This window comes from Peromyscus maniculatus, chromosome 1 (assembly GCF_049852395.1).
Source record: "Peromyscus maniculatus bairdii isolate BWxNUB_F1_BW_parent chromosome 1, HU_Pman_BW_mat_3.1, whole genome shotgun sequence".
In the NCBI taxonomy this organism is placed as follows: domain Eukaryota; kingdom Metazoa; phylum Chordata; class Mammalia; order Rodentia; family Cricetidae; genus Peromyscus; species Peromyscus maniculatus.
Genome location: NC_134852.1, coordinates 83,549,750 through 83,576,109, shown reverse-complemented (window position 1 = coordinate 83,576,109; position 26,360 = coordinate 83,549,750). Strand labels below are relative to the sequence as shown.

Genomic DNA, 26,360 nt, shown 5'->3' with positions numbered 1-26,360 from the left:
ACACTCCTGTTTTGATCTGCCTCACAGTCATTCCTCGGTCCCAGATGGTGTCTTAAAGTGCCTCTGACATCCTACCAGTTTATTAGTGGCTTTGAAGCAGTGAACAGTCCAGGCTGGAATATTTCTCTGGACAAATTGCAGCCCATGTCGTTGATCTGCTTTTACAGCCAGGCTTGACACGTTCACCATTCTCTTCCTGTTCGCCCACTTCCTCAGCTGCTGAGATTTACAGCTTTTCAAACCACCGCGCTCTTTCCTGCCCCTTGCATTTAAGCTAAAAGCCGACCAGTCTGTAATATAAAACATGGAATTATGATAATGAAGGAGAGGTTAAAAGCTACCATAGCAAGTCAAAGTTGGGCCGGTTTGGCTGACTGATATGGTAAAATTATGTGTTGAATTAAAACCTTAAAATGTTGTGGGATTAATGGAGAAAGACAAGAATGGGAGGTCAGAAACAATGCTAAATCAGCACTTTAACAGCCTGTGGTGAAAGAGGGGGGCTTCAATAAATGTCTGTTGGGGGAAAAATAATAAGAGTAATTTAGTCTCTGTTTCCTTCAGGTGAGTAGAACTGTGGAGTTCTCAACCTCAAACCCAGGAAGTCCGTTTACTTCAGCCGTTTTCTATACAGGGGAAGAATGATGGCTGAGAAATAATTAACCAAAGGGACAGATTTTTGTCATTTGAGATGAGGGGGCAGTTTTACTTTTTTACTCCAGTGGCAATTGTTTGAGCATTTATTTTATTCACCAGTCCCGGAGCCCTCTTGTGTGCTGGGCAAGCTCAAGGCAGTGAGGTTCATTACGACACAAAAACGGTGAATCTTCCGCCCTTGAGCACTAAACTTTGAGCGGTCACAAGCAGCCAACAGTGGCTCTTCCATTGGTGTGAAGGGTGTGGATTCCGGAGTCATGCAAATGACCTTGGGTTTCTGGTTCAAAGTGGGCAGAGTTCAGGACACAGGGTGACATAAACAGAGGTTTGTCAAATAAGTGGCTGAGAGTGGGGCAGAAAGGGCTGGCGTGGTGGACCAAAGAGCTTGCCATGTAAGCAAGAAGAGTTCAAATCCCAATAATTCATGTAAAAGCCAGAAGCGTAGTGTGAACAGCTGGAATCCCAGCACTGCTATAGGGAGGTGGAGGTGCAGATGGGAGAATCCCAGGGAGCTTGGGGAAAGGAACAAAGAGAGCCTTTCTGAAACAAGGTAGAAGGTGAGGACCAACTGCTGAATTTGCCTTCTGACCTCTACATGCATCCTGTGGCACACACGCTTAGGAAGTCAGCACAAATGCAGGCAGCTGTCTACCAAGGAGACAAGCTCCTTTGTTCCGCAGAATCTTGACAGGTGGGAAAAGGCTGATGATGTCTCTGGATGAAGTTAGAGAATCGAGCAGGGCATATAGCCATGGAATCCCACGTCACGTTGATGAATAAAGCAGCTTCTCTCTAGGTGTGCATAAATCAGCGACCATTCTGCCTTTATTTTCACAAGGTGAATCTTTGAATTGTGTCAGTATTCCTGTGAACTCAATTTGCTGAGATGTGAAGCTAGAATGTGTGTTTTCTGGTTCCCCATGGGCCCTGTGGGTTCACTATCCTGATTGTCCAGAGAGGGTCACTAACCTTGCACACGGAGAGAAGCATGGCACTCTGCTGACCACTATGCTTCCTTAATTTTCATTAATCGGATTTCTTATAAGGGACTTCTAAGTGGTGGAGTTTCTTACAGCAGAGCAATTTTATAATAATCTTTCTTTATCTCTTTTTATTAGCAAACAGATCATTGGGTATTTTGGCTCCGTTTCATAGGGTATAATGAGATAAAAAATATTTTAAAATTTCTTACACTAGTGTCTCCGATGCCTTTATTGACCTCTTTATATTACCTTCAAGCAATCTTGCAATTAAAAATACTTCTGCTGGCATAATTCACCACAGCCCAAATAATAGCATTTCTGTGCATCAATATTGACAAACAGAATCCCGGAGTCAAAGCCTGCTTTTGAGTAAATGAAGCTTTATTAGAAAACAATCTCATTTGTTTACATTGTTGGTTATATTGTAGCTTTTGTGTTATAAGGAAAGAGTAGAGCAGTTTCAGAAGAGATGATGACCCACAAACCACAATGGATATTTTCTGCTTCATCACAAAAAAGAGTTTGCTCCATGTGAGAATGTCCTTGGTGAGGCACATAACACGCTGACAGGCTAATTCTATGACTTGTCCATAAAAGGTAGAGAGGTTGATCTTTTATCCTCCTTGTAGCTGGTACAGGTTGATCCTGCATCTACCTACAGCTGTTAGTGGGGAAAAAGAAAGCACAGAACATCTCAGAAAGCAGCGAAAACTTTTTTTTTGGACTTCAGGAACAGCCTAAGCAAGCAAGCAAGCAAACAAACAAACAAAAACTAACTCAAGTTATTTTATATATTCTCTTAGACAAATACATTCCAGTAATGGGGATGAAAACCTTCCAAATGCAATGTATGAAGTTCTCAAAGAATTAACACAACTATTTAAACAAATAAAAGAGGGTCTTGAATTGTCTTTTCAAGATTTTAAGTAATAAATGCATCTTTAATTGATTTTTAAACATATTGCTTACATCTGGAAGAGTTTAGATTTGCTTTGTTAATAAGGAAGAGAACCATTGCCTCTTACAATGAACTAAGAAGGAATTTCATCCAAATCGTCAGCGGATTTTACATATTAGCAGATAACTAGTAATTGGTAACCAAGCACCACATACAGCAATGGCAGTTTTAAGCCTCATGGATAGACAAAAAGTTTTCAGTTTGATTATAATGTTGAGAAAATGTATTCCCCTTCCAAACTAACATGTCCTTAACAACGGAAAATAATACCCTAAGTATGCGCACTCATGTGATATTAATAACAAGTTCCCAAACTTGTAATTTTTAGAAGATGGTATATAACACTTGATATTTCTCTATTAAGCACAGATACAAAGACAAACTTAATTGGAACAATTGGGGTCTCCCTCACTTGTTTGGTTCCCCACTTAAATGATTGTTTATAAAATAGAACTATTAAGTGACCCCTCTTTTCAAGGGTAGCAGTACATTTTATTTCACAAAGGCTTCTTACTGCTATAAAAGCATTATTTTGATTAAAAGCACAGAAAACTAAAGATATTTGTATTATAATTTGTCTCTATTAGAAATATTTGAGAATTTATTGTATATATAATATAGAATATAAGTTAATATGATATAAATTTCATATTTATAATTTATATATTATATGTAACACATAGTATATTATAAATATAAAATAAATATAAACAATATATAATATATATAAAATAATCCATACCCCTCCCTATAATTGGGGTCACTTTACATAAATAGCAAGTAAAAAACCTATGCATGTTTAATTTTAGAGTCACTTATTAATATGTGAATTTTGATCCTGTAATAAAAATGGGAATGGACTGGTAATTTGCGTTTTCCCTTTTTAATTGTGAGGGAGACCCCGATTGTTCCAATTAATTTTGTCTTTGTATCTGTAGGGTTCAAAATTGCCGTTGCGATCCTTCCCGTAAGGCCACCGACTCCTAGTTTTTTGCTCACACACAAAGTCCCTTGAAAAGTTGGTATAAAAATCTGCTTTAGCTCCTTGCGAGAGGCAGTGCTTCTATTCTTTCCCAAAGTCTTGAATATTCATCACATTCATAATTGTACAGAGTCTCTGAGAATTGTATAAAATAATTAAATCTCAGCGCTTCCATCGCCTGCCTCCACCTGCCCCCCAGTGCTTTCCTGGCTGCTTCACCCACCTGCATCCTGAAACTTAGACGATGCGGTGCCGCAATGCCAGAGCTTTCGGTGTGGAAGCCAGCAAATAGCTCGGCACCTAGCTATCCCCCTTTGGAGGGTTTGCTTCTGTATTTAAATGCGTTTGAGGTTTTCAGCAGCTCTACAACATTGGCTCTTAAGAGGCAGAAAACCTGCAATTTATAGCAGATGGGTACAGCCCTTCCTGGCAATGTTGCAGAGATCATTCAACAATACTTCAGGCTCCATTTGTCCACAAGAAACTCACCCGGGGAAGCCTGCCTATTAGGAAACCACCTCAACAAATTTCTGTAACGAACATTTGCCAGTTGGCTTTAATCCGTTGGGAAGACAATGGTGTCTGCGTTCACTCTTCCACCCCGCATGTGGTTGTCCTGACTTTTCTCTTTCTGTGTGCAAACTCCTAATCCTTTATTTAGGGTAGGGAAGTTACAGGGAAAGCTCATCCCTGACGCTCACTCCCACCTCACCAAACTCTCCTCCCTCATTCTTGATTGTACTGTCCTTTGGGGCCCTTATTGGGCAAAGACCTGGCATCTTTTTTTCTTCCTTGTCATTCTCTGTTATTGCCTTTTCTTTTCATTTTCTTTAATGAAAGTGAATCTTTAATTTAGAGCACATTAGGCCTAGAGAGAATCCTGAGGAGCTCTGGCAACCTTCCCCGATCAATACCCTGTGTCCAGATGGAGTGAAGTTTGGTTCTGAGGGAGTGTGTGTGAAGCAGGGTGGGGGTGGGGCTCCAGGAGTTGACTATGGCCTTGCATTAACCCCTGCTTTCCCCATCTCCTGCAATGTTTCTAGGTGTAAAGTGGATATTTCAGCGCTCCCACTGAAGCAAGACAACTGCTTGGAGCTGCCTCTGGAGAGCTGCCTCGGGGCTCTCCTCATGTTGATCACCCTGACTCCCTGTACTGGAGTCTCCATCTCTGACCTCTGTGTCTGCCCCTTCGAGGATCCCAGTGAAAGGAAGCAGATCTCCCAGCGATATGTGAGTCCAATGCCTCCCTCGTCACATGGCCCCTTCCTCCCTGGCTCCTCCCACCAACTTGCACTTTTAAGTCGCCATGGAGTCTCTGTGTTTAAAAAAGTACCAACAGAGATCTTTGCTGCAAGTTTAATTCCATGTCTCATATACCAAGACAACAGAGGTAGGGGTCGATGCCTTAGCATGTGGGAAAAGGAGGCTTGTTTTTGCCTTGCTGTTTCAAATCAACAGGAAGCTGTTTGCGAGTTGCTTTAGGATACTCTAGGAATACTAGTTTAGCCTGTCTGTGGGTTCAAGTGGATATCTGAACAGAAAAAGAAGTTCATTAGAGGAAACTTTCTAAGTAACTATAAATGTTCAGCATGTTTTATACAGAGATATTTTTTTTTTAGGATGGGGGCTGTGCCTGGATAAGGCATGATATCAATGTGAAGGACTTTATTCTGTACCACCTTGATGGTGACATCAGTGTTTGACCATCTCTAACTACTGCTATGTGTGAAATGGTATACTTAGCATTTATGTGTCCATTTGTTTCTTGTACTATGGCCTTCCAGGTGGCTTTATTTCCATCGTTTGGTCTCCTTCTCTTGGCAAATCAACACATGTTCTTTATTTCTAACTTTGGAAGAAAGTTAAAGCCTGGAAACCAGAACCAAGATGAATCTTTACTCTGTGGCCATGTTGTCCTCAGGGTAGAGCTCATTGCCTTCGGAAGTCTTCACTGTGCGGGTGTATTGAATTGAATGTCTTAATCTTCAGGAGGGAAAATTCTAGGCCTATATCTCACGTGAAGTCAGAGTCTGTATACCAGTTTGTTATATTCTGAAGACGTCTGGCAGAGCTCACCATTGATGTCTTCTTTGAGGACTTTGTTTAAGTAAATGGAAGGTGAAAATGAATACTTTCCTCGAGTGGACAGTGGATTGTGAAATTTATGTGGACTGAAATTCAAGTGGATTGTGAAATTTATGAAGCATGCTTTATATTTATAAAATAATGTTTGTGGCATCATAATGACTGCTTTGAATAACATTTTAGAATTTGAGGCTACTAAGAAAATAGACATCCTGAGTGTCTTCAGTGAGCCAGCATGTGTGAGAGAGAAATAATTCACTACCATGTGGTCTTTTTATATAGCTTAGGCTGGCCTAGAACTTACTATATAGCCTAGGCTTGACTCAGATTCCAATCCTCCTGCCTCAGTCTCAACATTGAGATTACAGGTCCACATGCCCACCATCCTGGCAGAGTAGTGATCTGTAAACAGCATTTCTATTTTTTTTTAATTATAGAAATATTCATTTCAAAAGCTTCCATGTAGCCCAAAAACTAACTCGTTGGTTTTTTTAGAGTAAAAATATATAGAGACAATAATTTTCAAAAATTCTTAGAGCTGCTGCATGTTAGATTAGGCTAAACATATTTAATATCAAACTTTTGCCGTTTCACTCCCACATGCCCAAATAACAAGGCTTTACTGTTGTCTCCTAGTCATTAGAACCTGCTTATCCCACCCTTTTAGTTATTTAACAAGGAGGGCAACAATTTTGGAGGTTTTGAAGCTACAGTTTTTTTTTTCAGTAAACCTCTTCTGTAGGCATGAGACTAGGTACCTGCTTGTCTCTGATACACGTGTTTTTAAGGATGCTGTGTAGTTAGAAACACCTAAATACTGCTGTGCCAGCTTCAGAATCCTGAGTGAATGTAGTGAATGCATCCAATCTGTGGACCATGTTAATTAAAGACTAAAGAGAATATGACTACAGGGTGGTACTAGAAGCCCAATTTTTCATTTAATGAATGGGAACAGGTTGAATCATAGATCAGGAAACTGAGTCTCTTTCTATCTCTGATTTCTTTCCCTTGGCAGTAAGCTTTTATGATGGGATGAAGGTTAGTCCTACAGTATCCATAAAGTTTATAATAACAAGACCAGCTTGATATTGCCTTTAAAGGTGATTTAAAAGTTGCATTAATGAGAAAAGGCAGGGGAGAATGAGTGTAATTCCACCCACACATTTTCCCAGTGGGTTATCTATGCTAGCACCAGGGGGCGATGTTAAAAGCAGATTGTGAGTGCTTCTAATTTGTTTATTTTGAGGCTGCAGTTAATTAATTCTCAGTCAATTTTCCTCTAATCCGGCTGTGATACATGCCTAACGGCCCTGGGGTCTGACATAAGACAGCTCTGCAACTCTTCTCAGAATTTTATGAGCAAGGGGGAGAGAAATCTGGAATATACTTCCGGGGGAACTTCCAGACAAGAGCTCACTTGAGCTTTAACCTCCTTGTCTCCACAGGCCTTGCAGAACTCACTGAAGGATGTGAAGGACGTTGGCATTCTACAGGTGAAGGTTCTGAAGGCGGCAGACCTCTTGGCAGCTGATTTCTCAGGTACAGAACACAAGCCCTTTCATGCACTTCCGTTGTCGTGATTTGTCTTGCTTCAAAGTGAGCTTCAGGCAAAACACGACACTTAATAAGTAGAAGTAACTATCGGGTTCCTTTGAATAAAGTAATAGGAGGCAAAGCCCACACGGGAGCAATTGTTTTCTCACAATGAGCATTTTCCACGAAATAATTTCTTTTCAAATAATGTTACTCAGATGTATTCATGTAGTGGTTCATTTGGGATTCCAAAATGCTAATGGATTGCCAGCCTCACAGTTTCAGCTTCTGTACTTGTAAACTATGCTTCGGGCGGGCGGGCCCTGCTTTGCTGCGGTCTCTCCTATGGCTCCTGCCTGCCTCACACGTTTGCTTTACTGCTGAATGCTGCAGTTCACTCTTCAGCAGGCAATGCCGGCGGTTCCTTGTTGGTCTGAGTGTCACTGTATTAGTGACCAAGGTAAAGGCCCAGGGACTGCTTCCCACTTCTTGTTGCCCTTTAGGAACACTCTCCTGGCGCTTTGTGAACTTGAACTTTCAGAGGGAGGCCCGAATGGACCTTCTTTGAGCTCCAGTGGGCCCTGCAACATGTACAGTCTTCCAGACATGGCCAGGTCCAACCTGTCCCTCCCCACTCATCGCTACATTATACCAAGCGCCAAGTGAAGGGCTGGTGGTGTTTAATCTCCTGGATTTCCAGGCAGTGCAGTCTTCCTGATGTGGGTGCTGGGACCCGAACCTGGGTCCTCTGGGAGAGCAGGAAGTATTCTTAACTTGTGAGTCGTCTCTCTAACTCTATATTAAGTTTTAATAAGATGAAAATTCATAAGACCAAGTTTTAAGAAGCTTAAACTTGGCAAGAATTTTAATGTTTAAGCACATCCTTTGTCAACAATTATTGAAAATAGGAACTCAGTTTTAAGAAGTTCACATCCTGCTACAGATGAGAAGAAAGGACTACTGTGTACCTATGTGAAATGATTTATCTCCACCCCAAGGAATGTCACAGTGAATAGATTTTAAGATGTGTTTTGATGACCTACTAAAAAACAACAATTTTAAGTCTTTTTGTTTTGTTTTCTTTTTAAACAGCAATTACTTTATTTCTCTTTACTTTCTTAGAATGTTTTTGTTTGGTGGTTAAAAAATACATCATTAGTAATTTCTATTCCTTTATCCCATTTGTCAAAAAACAATTTGTTGATATGACTTATTTTAAGTCTTACAGACTTACCTTGTGTATAGTGTATGTTTGCATGTGTGTGAGTACAGGTCCATGCATAGGTACATGTGCATGCCCCCCCTACCCCGTGTGTGTGTGTGTGTGTGTGTGTGTGTGTGTGTGTGTGTGTGTGTTTAGTCCCAAGGTTGATGTATCATAGCATTCTTAATTGCTGTCCACCTTAGATACTGAGGCAGGGTACCTTGTTGATGTCCAAGCTCACCCTATCAGCTAGCATGTCTACCCAGCTTATACTAGGGATTCCTGGTCTCTGCCGCCCTCATGCTGAGATTGCGCCCCAGGTTTCACATGGGTTCTGAGGATCTAAACTCTGGTTCTCACACTCATAGAGCAACACTCATTGACGGAGCCATCTTCTCAACCCTCAAATGGGTACTTGTAGTATTCCCTAATGTAACTGCATATGTGAATGGTCTCATTAAATAAGAACTTGTCCTTTCCTTTCATTGATGGATTGAGAAAACGTTCACTGTTACATCTGTGTCTCTTTCAGGTGTTGTTTGATTTGTGAACCATTTAAGATTAGAATGCAGAATGAGGCGTTTCATCACAGCATTGTTATGCATGTCATCAGACTCATGTGTGCTTTTGACAGTGTTTAACATGTGCCTTTGACAGTCAGCGTTTTGCCATCACTGAAACATACTTGGTGTTATCAATTCATTTTTACAAAATGGATTATTTTTATTTCTAAATATTGAGGTAGAACTTGTGCTTGTCTTAGGAAAAGTCTTAAGCTCCAAGAATGCGTTTATGCATTTGAGAAGACTGTTTTTAAAAACCTTTTTTTGCAGTTGTAGAATTTTGATCCCCAGCAATTAAGGACAACGCATCAATGGTTTTGTTGTTTGTAAGGCCTTGCTTACGATGATGTCAACTTTGTAAAGAGTGTATGCAACCTGCTTTATTTACCCATCCTGTCATCTGATGCCCACGAGGCCCCTGAAATTACAGTGGATGAAAGCTCTTTCAGGCCACTGAGCATTATCCAAAGAGCACTTTGGCTAGTTAAACAAATGGGGATGTAACTCTAACAGGAGTCTTTGTAAATGCCAGAATGCAAGGTGAAACCCTTTTTATAAAATATTAATTAGTAAGGAGATGTTATTTTGCTTTTTAAAAAATATTTGAAGTCCTCAGTAGATCATTTTGGAATGCTGATGGTATCACACCACAGTGATGAAGATAGCGGAACTATTGAGGGTTTTGACTAAACAGTCTCGTGTTTTCTTTCTGCGTATTATTAATGAACAAATCACAACTATTCAAAATTGAGGCAAAGTGACTTGTCAGTAGCTAAACGTGTCTTTAGACCATATGAATTTTAGCTTTCAGAATTAAATTTAGTAGTCTATGTTTCTTGTAGCTCTTTGGCCTCTGGGTTTTCCCACCTGGGTGTCTATTTCTAGGAGATGAAGGGGAGGACCTAACCCACAATTATAATGTAACATTGTGTTGATTTTGAAACTAGACTCAAAAGCCCTCTGCCTCCCAAGATCTGAGATGATAGAAACTCCCTCCATTCCCAGAATAGCATAACTTTTCTACAGGAAAAGAAATGGATTCCACTTACAGTGAGGGAATACAGTCAATACCTAAAAGAGGTCAGCAATAAATACATACAGTGGGAACTCAAGTATTATTGCTAATATAATAATCATTATTATTGTTACCACTCCTGATAATATAGAATAGGACAACAAAACAACAACATCCACTGATCTTCTATCAGTAGATCCAGTCACTGTCAAAAGTACCAGGAGCATTGGGGAAATAAGTAACTGTTTATGCTGTATGCCCCTGTAAGGTTAACCAGTCAGTCTTACTTTGCTGCCGCTGTTCAGAAAAGAAAAAAATTTACCTGTGCAAAATCCAGCCACTAGCTGAGAAGCTATTGACCTGTGATAGCTGTTGGGAGATAGCGTGTGTGAGTATGTTTTGATGATGTGACCCCTGGTAAGCTTACCACACTCCAGGGCAATCCCACTACTAGTACTAGCTGGGCAACACAAACTGGATGGACTCAGTGTGGGGAAAAAGAAGATTCAAAGTTGGGTAGGGAGAAAAGTATGGGTCAAAAGGGTAGTTGTGCGCAGAGTTGGCATGATGAGTATGATCAAAATGCATCATGTGATATTCTCATAGAATTAAGAAGCTATTTAAAAATGAAACATATTATTCTATATGACTAGCAATGTTCTCTAAAAAAATGATAGTCATTTTAGAGAGGGTGAAAAAGGGACCTTTATATCCTTCTCACTTTTGTCTGTCGGTCTGCCCATCTGTCTATCTTAATGATTGCTTACCTTTTAAAAGTAATGCCATGTAACCAGGTGACCTGATTTTCCTGGGATTCAGAATCTGGATGGAGCAGAAGCAAGAGAGGATACTGACAGTGGTTCACAGAGGCCCTTGTTACTATGTGCTGTGAGTAGGGTCCCCTGTACTATGGAAGGAACAGGGATCCATGGCAAAACCCGATGGCAGTTCTGATTTGAAAGTCATCCCTCTCTCTGAGTAATAATGGAAGTATGAACCACTCACATCTCTGCCATCAAATTAAAATACTCAATTTGTTATTAATGATATATAGCTATAACAAATTAAAATGAAAAACGCTACTATTTTAGATTTTTGGGGTAAAATATATCTAATGAAGTGAATGTCTCAAAAAAAAATTCCTTTTATGAAAAGGTAAATCAGTGAACAGCCTTTCAGATGTCACAGACAGTACCAATAACTGTGTGTGTGTATTATCAATATTAAGATATTTGCATCACCTAAGGACACAGAGGCTCTAAAATATACTTACTTTTTGATTACTACATTCTTGAAGCAATTTTAAATTTTATTCATTATCTGTGTGTGTGGTGTGTGTGTGTGTGTGTGGTGTGTGTGTGTATGTGTGTATGTGTGTGTGTGTGTGTGGTGTGTGTGTGTGGTGTGTGTCTGTGGTGTGTGTGTGTGTGGTGTGTGTGTATGTGTGTGTGTGGTGTGTGTGTGGTGTGTGTGTGTGGTGTTTGTGTGTGGTGTGTGTGGTTTGTGGTGTGTGTGGTGTGGTGTGTGTGTGTGTGTGTGTGTGTGTGTGTGTGTGGTGTGTGGTGTGTGTGTGTGGTGTATGTGTATGTGTGTGTGTGGTGTGTGTGTGTGGTGTGTGTGTGGTGTGTGTGTGTGGTGTTTGTGTGTGGTGTGTGTGGTTTGTGGTGTGTGTGGTGTGGTGTGTGTGTGTGTATGTGGTGTGTGTGTGTGGTGTGTGTGGTTTGTGGTGTGTGTGGTGTGGTGTGGTGTGTGTGTGTGTGTGTGTGTATGTGGTGTGTGGTGTGTGTATGTGGTGTGGTGTGGTGTGTGTGTGTGTGTGTGTGTGTGTGTGTGTGTGTGTGTAGTGTGTTAGGTTGTGTGCATTCACACTTGCTCATGAGAGAGAGGAGCATCTTCACACGCTTGCCATGTAATGTTCAGGACACAATTTGTAAGAGTCAGTTCTTTCCTTTAACCATACGGATTCCGGGGATGAATCTCAGATCATCAGGTTGGAGCAGCAAGCTCTTCCACCCAGTCCATCATCTTGCTAGGCCTATTTATGCATTTTAAAAATAAATTACTAATATAGAGAGCGATTAACATCATTCATAACGAATATACTTAAATTTCCATGTATCCTGTTTGTTAATTTTTTAAAGTTACTGAAATTTCTTTGTGTATAAGCAAAGCCTGCTTGGGATGTAGCTATAGCTGGACTTTCCTTTTCACTGCCAGCCCCAAATAATGACACAGACTTATTATTAATTATGAAAGCTTGGCCTTTGGCTTAGGCTTGTTTCAATTAGCTCTTATAACTTAAATTAACTCATTTATATTAATCTACATCTGTCAAGTGGCACTACCTCTCTTTTATCTTGCACCTCCTGTTTCCTCTACATCTGTCAGAGTCTCTAACTTCCTTCTTCTTCCCAGAGTCCTCTCTGTCCCTGGAAATCCTGCCTAACTTCTTTCTAGCTATGGGCTGTTCAACTCTTATTACACCAGTCACAGCAATACATTTTCACACAGGGTACAAATATCTCACAAAATTTCCCCCTCTTTGTCCAAATAAAAATGAAAGGTTTTAATTCTAACATAGTAAAACTATACAATAAGAACAATTATCAGCTAAGAATTACATTTACAATGTTCAGTCCATTTGTATTTGTATATCAGAGAAAATAATCTATTATCTATCTTATCTTGATGAATTTAACGTTTTAAACATAAACCATTTGTTATCATAAATTGTATTACATTTTAAAATTATCCTTTCTTAGATAATCATTTTAAGCTTTTGTGCCTCTCAAACTTACATACTTTATACCTCTTTTGTGAGTTTTCTAATTGAATTTGGTAACAAGAAGAATTATAACTGTAACTATCTCATCTTCAACTCCATCAGAGACCTGAGAAGGATACAATATCACCTGAGTAAACAGGAAGTGCAAAGAAAACAACTTCCAAAATTATAGAAATAACAGAGACTTCTGGCTGTCTGGACAGTCACCCAAGGTTCCTCTGCAATGTTGGGGCATCCATCTTCAGCCTGCAGACCTTGAATATCTCACATACTTTCTGTGAGGCAGGAATTTTGAAGGACTGTCCTACTTTGTCTTGGCAAAGTTAGGCAGTTGCCTTCTTTTGCCCAGTTTGGACAGCATACTGTCAGTAGTTGAGGCAAGAGCAGTTTCTTGCTCAAACAGCTAGATTTACCACATTGAAAGCAAACTCCATATGGAGATTCTTCGATGCCCACCATCCTTTTTTGAAGTAAATTGGTGCTGCCAGTAGCAGATGTGTCTCATTGTCAAGAAAAGCATTATGTTATTAAAACACTTTAAGTGCCATATTCTGTGGGTCTTTGAAGTGTTTGAAGACCATCTATCTATTTAAAATATACCTATGTTTAACCTTGAAAACATAACTAACATGACTATAAGTTTTATTGTTATAGATGACTATTAACCTGTCTTTTCTTATTATCCTAAATAACTTTCAAGGACTAAAACTTTACATTACACCTTTAAATGAGGTGGATAGGTACAATACCTTAAATGAGAGTAGAAACACACACACACACACACACACACACACACACACACACACACACACACAGTATAACAAAAAAAACCTTAAATTTGTATCAAAAAACAAAAATCCATACAAATGTAAAATGTTTGAGTAGATTTTAGTTCAAAAATAAACACAATAATCTACCTTTTTATCCCATCATTTCTATATTATATCCTCCCATGTTCCCTTCAGAAAGAAATCCCTGAATCTAATCTCCTTTGTTCTGCTTTTTTCCTGACATTGTCTAATAACTTGTAACCAACCCCTTTAAACAATGACATCCATAACCCATTGAACAGCCTCACCTCTTGGGAATGTGGGCCTTGTGTTCTCTAGACTGCTTCCTGTTGTCTGGGTTGATGGCATTTTTAGGGAACTCTGAGAAAATTGGGATATTGGTCAAGTTCTGGAAAAGCTAGCTGTGACATTTGTTGCTGTCTCTGTGTAATGGGAAATTGTAGGGCTTATCTGAAGTCCTGGCTAGAGTAATCTATGAGGCTGGACTATCTCAGCTAGGCCCTTTGAAGTTGTTATGGATGCAGAATTTTGAGGAACTGGAACAGAGGCATTCTGAGAGGCTGGATCACCTGGGCTTTTTGTTTTCATTGGTGTCTGTTTTTTTTTTTTTTTTTTTCTGAAAATACACAAACTTTTAATCTGCATTAATACAAGTGTGGAATGTTCAGTGTGCACAAGTCTGTTAAAGATGTTTTGTTCTATGTTTGAACAGGTAAAAGGCATCTGTTAACTTTGTAAGTTTGTTTGGACTGTATAGCAAAGCCTCTATCCATGCAATATGAAAAGGTGGCATATAATAAGTCATGAGGACTTTGTAGCCATCAAGAATTATCATGTTTTATCCAATCTCAGAGCTGTCCCAGTGTCAAGAGATCAGGATATGTATCACCTGTCCTGTAGCCTTTCTGTTTTTTTTTCTTTTTCGATGCCTATAGCCATGATTTTCACGTCTCCCTGAATCAAATCTGATCTTCATTAATTTTGAAGAGAACCATAACTTTTTTGTTTCCTGTAGAAACAAAGGGATACCTTCTCCCCCAATGCAACTGACTTTCATTTTGAAGTTAAGATATTCTTAAAATATATAGTTTGGTTAAATTTAGCAGTTTCTATAATCCAATGTCTCTCAGCAGCTATTGTTTTTTGTAAATTAGCATTTAAAAATTCAGTGTCAACAAAGCACAATACATGATTCAGACACCCTGTGTATTTCCCATCTTTATATAACTTATTCTTTTTATATTGCTTTATTCTTTCTTTGAAGACTTCACTTATTATCTTTAAACTGTTTGTTTTTCCTTTGATTGTCTATACCCATTTCTTTTCTTTCTTTAGAATCTAAGTGAATTTTTAAAATAATGTACCTTTCAAAAGTTTTTCTGTGTCTGAACCTGGCTTTACTAAGTGCCTGCAATGTTCCCTGACCACATGTGACAAATCTTTTTTTTTTAATTAAAATTTCTTTCTTTATTTTACATACCAACCACAGTTTTCCCTCCCTCCTTACTTCCTGTTCCCTCTCCCATCTCCTTCCTACCCCCTCATCCACTCTTCATAAAGGGTAATTCCTCCCATGGGAGTCAACAAGGCATGGCATATCAAGTTGAGGCAGGACCAAGTTCCTCCCTCCTGCATCAAAGCTGAGCAAGACATACCACCATAGGGAATAGGTTTCGAAAAGCCAGCTCATGCACCAGGGACAGATCTTGGTCCCACGGCTAGGGGCTCCACAAATAGACCAAGCTACACAGCTATGAGACAAATCTTAAACTGCCATGTCAGCCACTGTGCAGCTCAGCTTAGTGCATGGTGCTGGCTAGCTCATGTTGCAGACAACTGCCAGTAGCCACACCTCTGTACACAGAGCACTGGTCCACCTGAGAGGCTGCAGGACTAGAAAGCCATGTTCTGCTTCCTGTCCAGAACTTTTTTTTTAGCTTTCTTGGGCCCTATGGTTGGATATTTGAGGCCCCACATTGGGCGCCAAATATAGTTAGACTTTCTTTTCTGCTGCCAGTCCCAAATAATGACATGGAGATTTCTTATTTATTATGAAAGCTTGGCCTTTGGCTTAGGCTTGTCTCAACTAGCTCTCATAACTTAAATTAACCCATTTATATTAATTTACATTCTGTCATGTGGCATTACCTCTCTTTTAGCCTCTGCCTCCTGTTTCCTCTCTGTCTGTCTGGCAACTCTACCTTCCTTCTTCTCCCCAGAGTCTTCTCTGTCCCCAGAAGTCTTGCCTAAGTTCTTTCTAGCTATTGGCTGTTCAGCTTTTATTACACCAATCAAAGCAATATATTTTCACACTGTCTACAAATATCCCACAACATTTAGCTAGGTCCTAAAGTGCTTGTCTAATTTGCATGAAGCTATAGGCTCAGTCTCCGGCACTGCACACGCTAGCTGTGGCAGTGCAAGCCAGTAATACCTGCACTGGGCAGGTGAGGGCAGCAGGATAAGAAACTTCATGCCACCCTTCACTAGACAGATAGTTCAAGGCAAGCATGGATTACAGGAGACCCTGTATCAAAGAGAAAAGACTTAAATACTTATGGATCTGAATGTCAGAAGTGATAGAACACAGTTAAAAATGTTCATCCCCAAGAGAGTGAGAAGATGAGAAAAGAAGGTCACAGCTTTGAAGCCAGCCTGGGCTACACTGTGAGACCACTTGTTAAAAACAAGGAGGTAGTCTGTCTTTGATCCCATCCCTTAAAAATTGCTGAGAGCCCCCCCCCCCCCCCACACAGGTCTATGCTAACATCAGCTCTGGATATCCCAGTTATTCTAATGAGGAGTCTGTATTATCATACAGACTTGTAAGCTTATATCACAAATTCTTTGAGCCTAGGGTAACCTAGTACTCTAAAGTAATAGGTTATGCAATCTGACGTCATCACTTCCTTAGTAACTGGGCCACAGCCTTGATTCCTAAAACAAATGATGGACTGTGTTTTTTTTTTAATTCAAGGCAAACAAACCTGTGTATAATGCTTGATAAGACAAATATTGTTCACTCTACTTAAAACTCACCTTTTAAGAGAAAAATAAATAACTCACAAGCAAATGACTTAAAAGAGTGGCAGAGAGCTTCTTTTCCTTTTTTCCTCCCCCTGGACAAAGCTGAAAACATGGGAAGACCACCCAGTTCCTCAGCAAGAGTGGAGGCCCCAACTTAGACTAGTGCTGCATGTTCTCATCTCTCCAGGGGCTTATCAAATGCATGGATAAAGTTAAAGAATAATGCAAACATGTCTCATAGACTATACAAAGATAATAGAGTATGCAGTGCATCAGTAGAAAGGCATGTGAGAACTGAAGCATTTTTTAGCCAGAATTGTCCATTAAAAAACACTTCTTTTATAATTGAGTGAGATCAGTGATGGAGTGCAGGAGCATTCTTGCATGCTCAACTCACAACGATATAACTGTTCAGGAGAGTCCTCATATAATGGTGAGGTTGTATACCCTGAGTAGTCAATTCCATATGTCAGTGTACAGAACCATTAATGGATAGCCTTTGCCTAACACACAGGTAGAGAATCAACACCTATTCCTGACTCCTTTCTCATACACATCTACTTTCCTGTTAATTAAACTTTCTTTTCATGAGTTTTATTATTCCTCTTCTTTAAAAGGTCAAGTAGATGAGATGTTTATATCTCCCAGTGCCTTATTCTAGTACTCCAACCCTCTGGATGTTGCCAGGTAGAAGAGGTAGGAACTCAGTGCAATCCTATCTTCTTGGTGAGCTGTATGGTTTGCAGGAGAATCTGGGAGTTTACCTGAGGCAATGGAGGAGGCAGACCTTGAATTACAATCTTCACCCATTGTTGGCATCTATTTGTCCTTCAACAATCTCACCATCAATTTCTTTCTTTCTTGAGAGTTTTGTATGTATTTTGTCATAAATGCCAACCGTGGGCTATAAAAGATTCCCGAGTATCTGCCAAATTAAATGATCTCCAAGGGTATCTGTCAGAGGAATGCCAAAGAAAACATGTTTTTGAGCAAGAAATGCAAGTTGTTATCAACATAGCCCCATTTGATGAATAAGCAGATTAGCTCCAGTGTCAGGACCCAATGCAGATCTAGGGTGCATAAGTGCATTTAATTTCATGCCACTGCTGCCTTCCAGGTAGTATAGTTTGCCTTCCCCACAGATTTTTGAAGTTTTCCTCATCCCAAGCAAAGTTGGCATCATAGCAGTGTGGTGACTTTAAACATTTACCACTCAATGTCTCCAATAGGTGGGAAGACACCTAGGAACATGAGATCTGCAGGTGGAATCTGTGTCTTTCTTTTGTGCTCTCTCCATCCTCCTCCACTGCATAATTCCTGATGTAGGGGGTGGTGTGTGCCATTTATGTCAGGGAAGACCTTACTGAATCAGGGAGCAGAACTCAGTTTGCTGGTTCCTTGGATGTGCCATTAGGAGGAGCTCTTGGCACATGTAAATGTAGAGATGAACAGCCATTACTTGGTTAACAGCCTTGTTCATTAGGCCCTTCCCACATGCCTAAATCACATACCTGAGTAAGCCTATACAGTTCAATGATATATTTATTGATGATGACAACCAATGCATGTATTTTTGCCCTTGATTTTTGTGGTCATTGCTTCTCATTTAAACCCCCTTTTTATTATGGAATGGCATATATATATATATATCGCCAGGTATTAGTTGGTTCTCCCACAGTAGCCTTGGGTCCACTGTGAATCTTCCTATTCTCGTGGGTACTTTTAGGGTTAAATTAAAACCTAAATGAACATGCCTGGCTTATATTTTATATTCAGTAGATGATTTTTCCCATTATTTATTACATTTACTTTATTAGTGTGTAGCTGACTTATGAAAATGTCAAATTGTATTCTTAACCTATTGTTTATAATCTGCCTTAATTTTGGATAATCCTGGAATTATTAAGCATTCTAATCACTTACTTTTAGCTTTTCATTCACTTTTAGAAACATACAGTGATATCACCATAGGATGTTTTATTCTTGTTATTTCTGTTCCTGTTATCTGCTAAAAAAAAATGAAAAAAAAAGTTTCACAGTAAGGAAGTTCTCATGCTAAGCTGTCCAACACTGGCATTTCACATTTTGATAATCTGGATAGTAATTTTATCTATATAAAACACATTTGTGGGCTCATCAACTTTTTATTATATATAAAAACACCCTTCACACACACATACACACAAAACTGTTGACTAAAACACCGCATTGAAACCTCATGGTACAGAGTATAAATCTTCCAGTCATATGTTGTAATACTGACTTTTGAAGCATTTCTGTAATTTTACTTTGTTGTATTTAGTTTATTTCTTTCTTTTTAAATCCACTTGTATCAGAAGAGCAGGCCTGTAGTTATTGTTCACTGGGAATTTTAACCCACATGCCCATTTTATGGTTTATTTTCACTGTCTGTCTCTGGGAGCTGTATCCATAGCAATACTTTTCCTCTTAAGGATGCCCTATTTTCAGGGGGATGACTATAATTGGAATTTCTAGAAGCTTCATGGTAGTGATTGAATGCTTTTAATTTTCATGAGATCCTCCTGGACAGCTGAGCCCAAATTGAGGACTTTTGAAAAACACATTAAAAACTATATAAATCTGCCTTTGGCAGCCTGTCCATTTCAACTGTCTGCCAAAGAATGTGGACTTCAGTTGAAGTAAAGTTTGGGAGGATGTAGAAGATTTGCCAATTGTAACTTAATATTGCCACACGTGCCAGTGAATTCTGCTCTTGCATGGCATCCAATGAGCAAGCATAAGTTGCTTTGGTGTTAGAGGCAGGGTTCACAGCACATCCTAAATTATTTCAGTAGGTGCTTCTGCTGAGTGAGCCCCTATGGTGTTCTGATGGTAGTAGAGGTCAGAATTGGTTCCCACCCTCAGCAACAGTTGTTGGATTATAATTTTGCTGCTCAGGTCAGTGTGAGACTCACTGATGAACACATGACTGTGTCCTAGAGCAGATGATGCATTAGATGAGATGCAGAGGCTGAGAAGGAGCTGACATGACAGAAACAAATGCCCAGTGTTTCCCGACTCCGAGCCTGCAGAGCTCTGTCAAGGCTGGAAGAGATCAAGTGAGACTAGAAAGTAGATCCTGTAGAAGAACTTGGAGGGAGAAGGAGGCTATTGTCTGAGGTGGGACTAGATCACTTGAAAGTCAGACAAAGAAAATTGGAAAACTGAGGAGAGAGTAGTGGTATGATCCCATATAGACTAACAGAGATGTATTCTGGCAGCTGTGAGGAGTATGACTTCTGCAGAGGGGTGAGGCAAGTTCAGAGGATGCTGTTATGGTTTGGAACTTGGGTGGAACATGGAGGTAAAATTAAAAGGAAAAATGACTTATGCCATAGTCCTAGAATCTAAGGATGTTCAACACCCTTGCATAAAATGTGTAGACTTTATAAATCTGTGCATGTAATATGTACACATACTCTCCCACATGCATTAACTAACCTCTGACTTACTAATGCCTGTTACAATGGGGATGGTGTGTAAATGGTAACAGAGTTGTCTCTATTCAAACAGGTGAAGCTATCATAGGCATAATTACATGTATGAGTAATGCTCATTAGACCCATCAGATAGGGTAAACCAACTCTATGTATATGTACACAAATACCTTCCTGATGAATTTGTCCATAACTCCTCAGTAAGGACCCACTTTTTTTTTTAACTACAAAATCTCTTCCTCTGAAGAGAGTCCTTGCATGTGGAAGCTTGGTTAGCTTTGTGTCCTGGACAGTGCTAGGTGAGGAGTAAATATTCAGGAAATTGCTTTCAAATGATTGGTACCAACCTGGCTGGTTTTGTGTGTCAACTTGATACAAGCTAGAATCATCAGAGAGGAAGGAACCTCAGTTAAGGAAATACCTCGATGAGATCCAGCTGTAGGGCATTTTCTTAATCAGTGATCAATTCGGAAGGGCCTAGCCCATGAGGAATGATGCCATCCCTGGGTTGCTGGTCTTGGGTTCTATAAAAATGTGGGCTGAGCAAGCCATAGGAAGCAAGCCAATAAGCAACACCTCTCCAGGGCCTCTTTGTCAGCTCCTGTCTCTGGGATCCTGCCCTCTTTGAGTTCCTGCCATGACTTCCTACAGTGATGAACAGCAAGGCTGAAGTGTAAGCCAGATAAATCCTTTCCTCCCCAACTTGATTTTTGATCATGATGGTTTCATCACAGCAATAGCAACCCTAACTAAGACAGACCCTATTGAAATGCCAAGTTCCCACCTACTGTTAAAGGAATAGAAATGAATTTTAAGTTGGCACCCCCAAATAAGAATTATTGAGTGATACTTCATCATGAGCCAGAGCCACCAACATCATGACTATGCGATGGTGATGTGCATCTGCTTATACTGGAGATAAGTTAGAAGCTTGACAGCAAAGTAGGGGGCAGTAAAATGTCCTCAAGGATGTCTGAATTTCAGTTGTCCTGCCATAATTCTCTTAGTATCATTGGGAAATGTTTGGATGGCCCATTTTTATGAGAAAGCATTGTCCTCAATAAAAAATACTCATCATTTACATCTTAGAGCACCCTCCCCTCCGAAACCTTGCAAGAGAAAGAAACTAATGTACAAAGTGTCCACAAAATAGTCTCTAAGCACAGTCATGCCTTTGTTTCCTCTTCTCTCTGCCTGTTTATACTGTAATATTAATAAATGCAGCATTTTAATGAGCTTTGACTGAATCATCTTCAGAGAGTTGGTACAGTAGGCTCCTTGGAGACACATAACTGAAGTTCCTGGGTTCTGGAGAGGAGCGTGCTCCTCATTAGCTAGGACAGCTAGGCACAGGGCTGCTCAGGAGAGCCGGGCACAGCTCGAGCCCACCTGTGCCTCCGCAGGACTGTAGCGCCTCTGCCCTGCTGTGTACCAACCCCAGGGCCTTCATTAAAAGTGTCAGGTGCTTTCCCCAGAGCCAGTGCTGATGGCATGTCATGCTGCTGTCCCCAGAGGAGCGGTGCTGACACCTACTAATGGTCTGACAAACGGTTAAGTAGCTGTTGGAGCTCAGGTTGGGGAGGGGGTGGGCTGCTGCACCTGAGCATGTCAGCCGGGGCCGATATCTTCCTCACCGTTGTCAGTGCTGAAGGGGAAGCATGTCTTCCCGCCCCAGCAGGTTCCTCCTACACATCTATGGAAGGCTTTGCCAGGGGAAACCCAACTACCAGTCAGCAAAATTGGATGTGGGTGGATGTCTGTGTTGGTGGCATTTTGCCTGCCCCTTCTGTGTTTGGACTGCCTCGCACCCCATGCTTAAAGAACAGGTCAAAGCCACTTTCACTCACGAAAGCCTCAAAGACAGAATTGATCACAGCCGTAGTCACAGCCAGGGTTTAGGGAAAATAATGGCTTCTTGGGGCCAGAATCTTGGTGAAGCAGAGGCCAATCATATTTTTTTTTTTCAGTCTGGTTTTCTGGCTTTTTCAGGAATTCAGAGGACTCTGGTATTATTATATTTCTGTGGAGTGGATACAGGTCCTTCCAATTGTTCAAAGCTGAGGACCCTGACGCTTCCATTTATGCCCATGGATGCATCCATCTAAGGGCAACTGAAATTATGGGATTGGCTTTAAAAGGCTTCTTCTAGGCTCCTGAGTTGTCTAGGTCATGAGTCAGAACAATGGGGTTCTTCTGTTAAATACTAACTCTGATCCGTGCTTCTACAGTTTAACTTTTTTTCTTTTTTAATTTTTAATCATACCCAGGTCAGGCTCTCTGACAAATTAAGCTCTACATGGATGTGCAGGGCCTCAGCACTCCTGGCTCTTTATTAAGAGAATTAGATGCAAGTTCAGCAACTTGAAGGGTTGGCTAAGAGCTCAGGAGGCCTGAGGACACTCTGTGGTAGGTCCTAGCCACCTGTTAGAGGGACATCTGTCTTTAAGCCCTCTATCATGCTGTCTGTTAGACACACCTCTGTTTTTAAGCCCCCATCATGTCAGGCTAATGTCACATGGCTACAGTCATCCTTTCTTCCCCTGACTGACTCAATCTTAGGCCTTCCTGCCAGTTTCTGTGAAAGGTTATGGCTTTTGACTTAGAGGCTGTCAAGCAGATTTTGGATTTGAGGTGTCCTTGCTTCTTATGTGTGTTTTTTGGGGGGGACAGAGGGAGATAGGATGGAAAAATAGAAGATAAGATGTGAAGAGGAGTGAGGTCACTGTGTGTGTATGTGTGTGCACATACACATGCATGCTTGTGCTTGAATGGTGTACTTATGTGCAAGTACAGACACTCACAGGTCAGAATGGTGTAATAAAGTTCATAAAGACAATGCTGAGTATCAGATATCACCTTCCACCTTGTTTTAGACTGTGTGTGTGTGTGTGTGTGTGTGTGTGTGTGTGTGTGTGTGTGTTTGCCACTGCACACCAGGCCAGCTGGCCCAGAACCTTCCAGGGATTTTCTTGCCTCTGCTTCCCATTTTGCCCAGGTTTTTGTGGGTTCTAGAGACTTGAACTCAGATTTTCATCCCTTCTAGCCCTGTGAGATGAAAATTTTAAGTTAAAAAATAAGCTCTGACCTTACTTACTAAATTATACTTTGAAGGTTTCACAGCATCACCAACTTTAGCATATGGAGTCCTATACAGAGAATGTCGGTCATGTCTACTTACTCACCTAGTGCAGAGGTTCAGTTCACAAGAGCCGTTTTGTACTTTGTTGTCTGTCTTCTCACAGCCTCATGGAAGTCGGTGTTTTCATTGGTTTCCAATTACAGAAGAATAATTATCTATATTGACTAAAGAAAATTTAAGGAGGTAGCAGTGGTAAGCTTTTAACTGACATATGATGGCTGCGTCATAGAGTGTGGTCTGTCTGAGGTGTCATAATTAAAATCAAGCATATGTACCATGTATATCATTTCAGACATCTAGCATGTGTTTGGATATGAAGATCCAAAATCCTTTTCTCTAGCTCTTTTAACATATCCAATACAATTTTATTAATGGAAGTCACAGTATTATATAGGAGAACACCAACATTGCATTCCATTCGTTCCTCCAGTCCAACCTTAACTTTGTACTTGTGCACAAATCTTTCTCCTACCACCCCTCCCTCTTCCGTCTCTAGCCTCTTCTAACCACTCTTTCACTATGCTTCTTCCTTATTTTTTGAGATTTATTTTTATTTTTTGCATGTATCAGTGTTTTCCTGCATGCATATCTTTGCACCATCTGGTTGCCTGATACCTGTGGAGGCCAGAAGATGGTATCAGATGTCCTGGAACTGGAGATGGTTGTATGCTGCCATGTGGGTTCTGGGAATTGAACCAGTCTTTTGCAAGAGTAGCTAATGATCGTAACTGATGAACCAGCTCTCCAGTTCCAACTCTACTTCATGATTGAATCTATACTGTGTATAAATGAGACCTCACAGTGTTTAGTCTTCTGTGATTGAATTACATAATGTATTATCCTACAGGCTTATCCGTGTTGCTGCAAATGACACGATTTAATCCTCTTAATTGTTTAATCCTCCTTATGATTGGATATTATTCTGTTGTCTATATGTACCACACTTTCTTCCTATGCTTGTCAGCTGATGGAAACCTATATTGTCTTCATTTTTGGCTATTATGAAGAGTGCTGTGATGCACACAATACTACAGAGGTTGAAACCATTTCCATTGGATATATATATATATATATATATATATATATATATATATATATGATTGCTGCCAGATGACAGATCTATGTGCAGCTTTTAAAGGAAGCCTGTTCATACAAAATGGCTTTACTAACTGATTGTCCCACTAACATATAAATAAGACTTCCTTTCCCTCAGATATTTCTGGTTTTTTGTTATTTTTGTCTTTGTTTCTGTTTTCATGAAGTACAGTGCCTTGTATGTGCTAAATGCTTTGTCACTCAGTACATCTACAGCCTTATTGTTGCCTGTTTGGTAACAGGTATTCTAAGTGGGTGAGACAATATATCATCGCGGCATTGATTAGCATTTTCCTGAAGATGAGTAATGTTGAGTATTTCTTCACATTTGGTAGTTTGTACGCCTTTTAAGGTCTTTTGCCCATTTTTAATTGAGTTATTTTATTTTATTTTGCCATTAAGTTCGTTTTAAAGACACACAAGGAACTGAGGATCCTTTCACATGGAGACCTGGGGCACCCTCCTGTGAGAGCTGTGATAACTGGCTTTCAGAGTGAAAATTCAGGTGCTCCTCAGTCTGGATCCCTTGATAAGTTAAAGACTGAACACTGGTGGGCTTTCCTCACCTACTGAGTTTTCAAAGTGGATCCAGAAAGCCTGCCTGGAAAGCAGCTTCCCTCCCCCCTGGTCTTCTTTCTTTTCACAATTTTATTGTGAAAGCACACAGCTTTTGTTCAATTTGCAGTGTCCCTTTGGAGATTCATTGGCCTTTGATGGTTGTCTGTGTTCTCTTTCCAGGGAAGAGTGATCCTTTCTGCCTGCTGGAGTTGGGCAATGACCGACTTCAGACACACACCATTTACAAAAACCTCAATCCTGAGTGGAACAAAGTTTTTACATTGTAAGTATGTCATGCTCTGGGATCCAAGGAGCAGCTTTTACTTAGAGAGCAATTATCCCTGGTGTGTATGGGGAAGGTTGGGGGCTCCTGAGGGGAACTTTTCCACCCAGTTTTATGTGCAAAGAGCGAATTTTATTGTTTTTTCTCTTCCCAAAACCTTTTATCCTTTCATTTTATAGTATGGCTTAATAATAGAAAAGACCATTTGGAACTGTAAGGGACTGTTCAGAGACATTTATAAAGTAGATCTTTTAGTGACTAAATTAATCTGTGGATAGATGGAAGCTTCTAGATGTCCAGACTAATCTATTTTGAGGTTAAGAAAAGTTACAAATGGAGTCCTGTCTTAAATTCTAAGCACTTAAATGTTATGATACTATTTTAAATGCATGAAGATTTGTATTCTGTCAGAATCTTTTGGAAAATGCAGATTATCTATGAATCCTTAAAGACTCCCAATGGCTCCTGGTATTCCCTTCTATCAGAGTGGCTGGCTCCTTTGGACTGCCCTATGTGTTTCATCAAACTTGGGCATTTAGGAAGCTGTGTATACTTAGTTTCCCAGTTTGTCTTAGATTTCAAGGTACCTGCCTGTTAAGAGAAGTCCCTATTGGGCTTGGGTGACCTGGTGATGCCTCACCCGTTCAAAACTGATGCTTAGTCTGTGCTTAAGAGTAGAAAGAGTTCAGATTCGCCTCCTGTGCAATTGGCGGTATGCATAGCAAGTCCCTCAATGGTCTAGCAGAAGTGATTTACCTGGAGACACATCAGCCAACTGCCAGATACAAGGGTTTTGACAATAGCCATGGCTCTGGTTTTCATTGTCCGTGGTGCCTGGTTTCTTTGCAATATAAAGAAAAGGTGCTTCTAAAACTGCATTTGGGGGTTTTGGTACTTTATGCTTCAACTAGAAAAGGCTTTCAGTGTACCTCATCAAAAAATGAATTTTACCACATTTTTTAAAGAAATATTTAAAAATATTTATTTGCTTATTTTTATGTATACATGTAGGTATGTAAGAATGTATGCCTATGTGAGCTTATGTGCACCACATGTGCATTCAGAAGACCACACAGGCTAGAAAAGGCCGTGAAATCCCTTGGAACCATGGTTATAGGCAGGAGTGAGCTCCAGGGTAGGTGCTGGGAACTGAACCTGGGTCCTCTACAAGAGCAGTGACTGCTTTGAACACTTGAACAATCTCCCCTCACATTTTCTCTTCATTGATTTCAAAGGTAATTTTT

The 26,360-nt window shown here is 40.2% G+C and overlaps 1 protein-coding gene across 7 annotated transcripts in view; it reads left to right on the top strand.

The window, feature by feature from the left end:
• The window catches only part of Mctp2 (multiple C2 and transmembrane domain containing 2), a 280,804-nt gene that overhangs the window by 145,366 nt on the left and 109,078 nt on the right, over window positions 1-26,360 (top strand). For all 7 annotated transcript variants that reach the window (XR_013042416.1, XR_013042415.1, XM_076545038.1 and 4 more), the window contains 3 exons: window positions 4,624-4,810; window positions 7,111-7,204; window positions 25,014-25,116. Coding sequence is in view for 5 of the 7 variants with exons in the window: in XM_076545038.1 (XP_076401153.1) it covers window positions 4,624-4,810; window positions 7,111-7,204; window positions 25,014-25,116 (384 nt within the window). In the remaining 2 variants the exon portion in view is untranslated. The remainder of the gene's footprint in view (window positions 1-4,623; window positions 4,811-7,110; window positions 7,205-25,013; window positions 25,117-26,360) is intronic.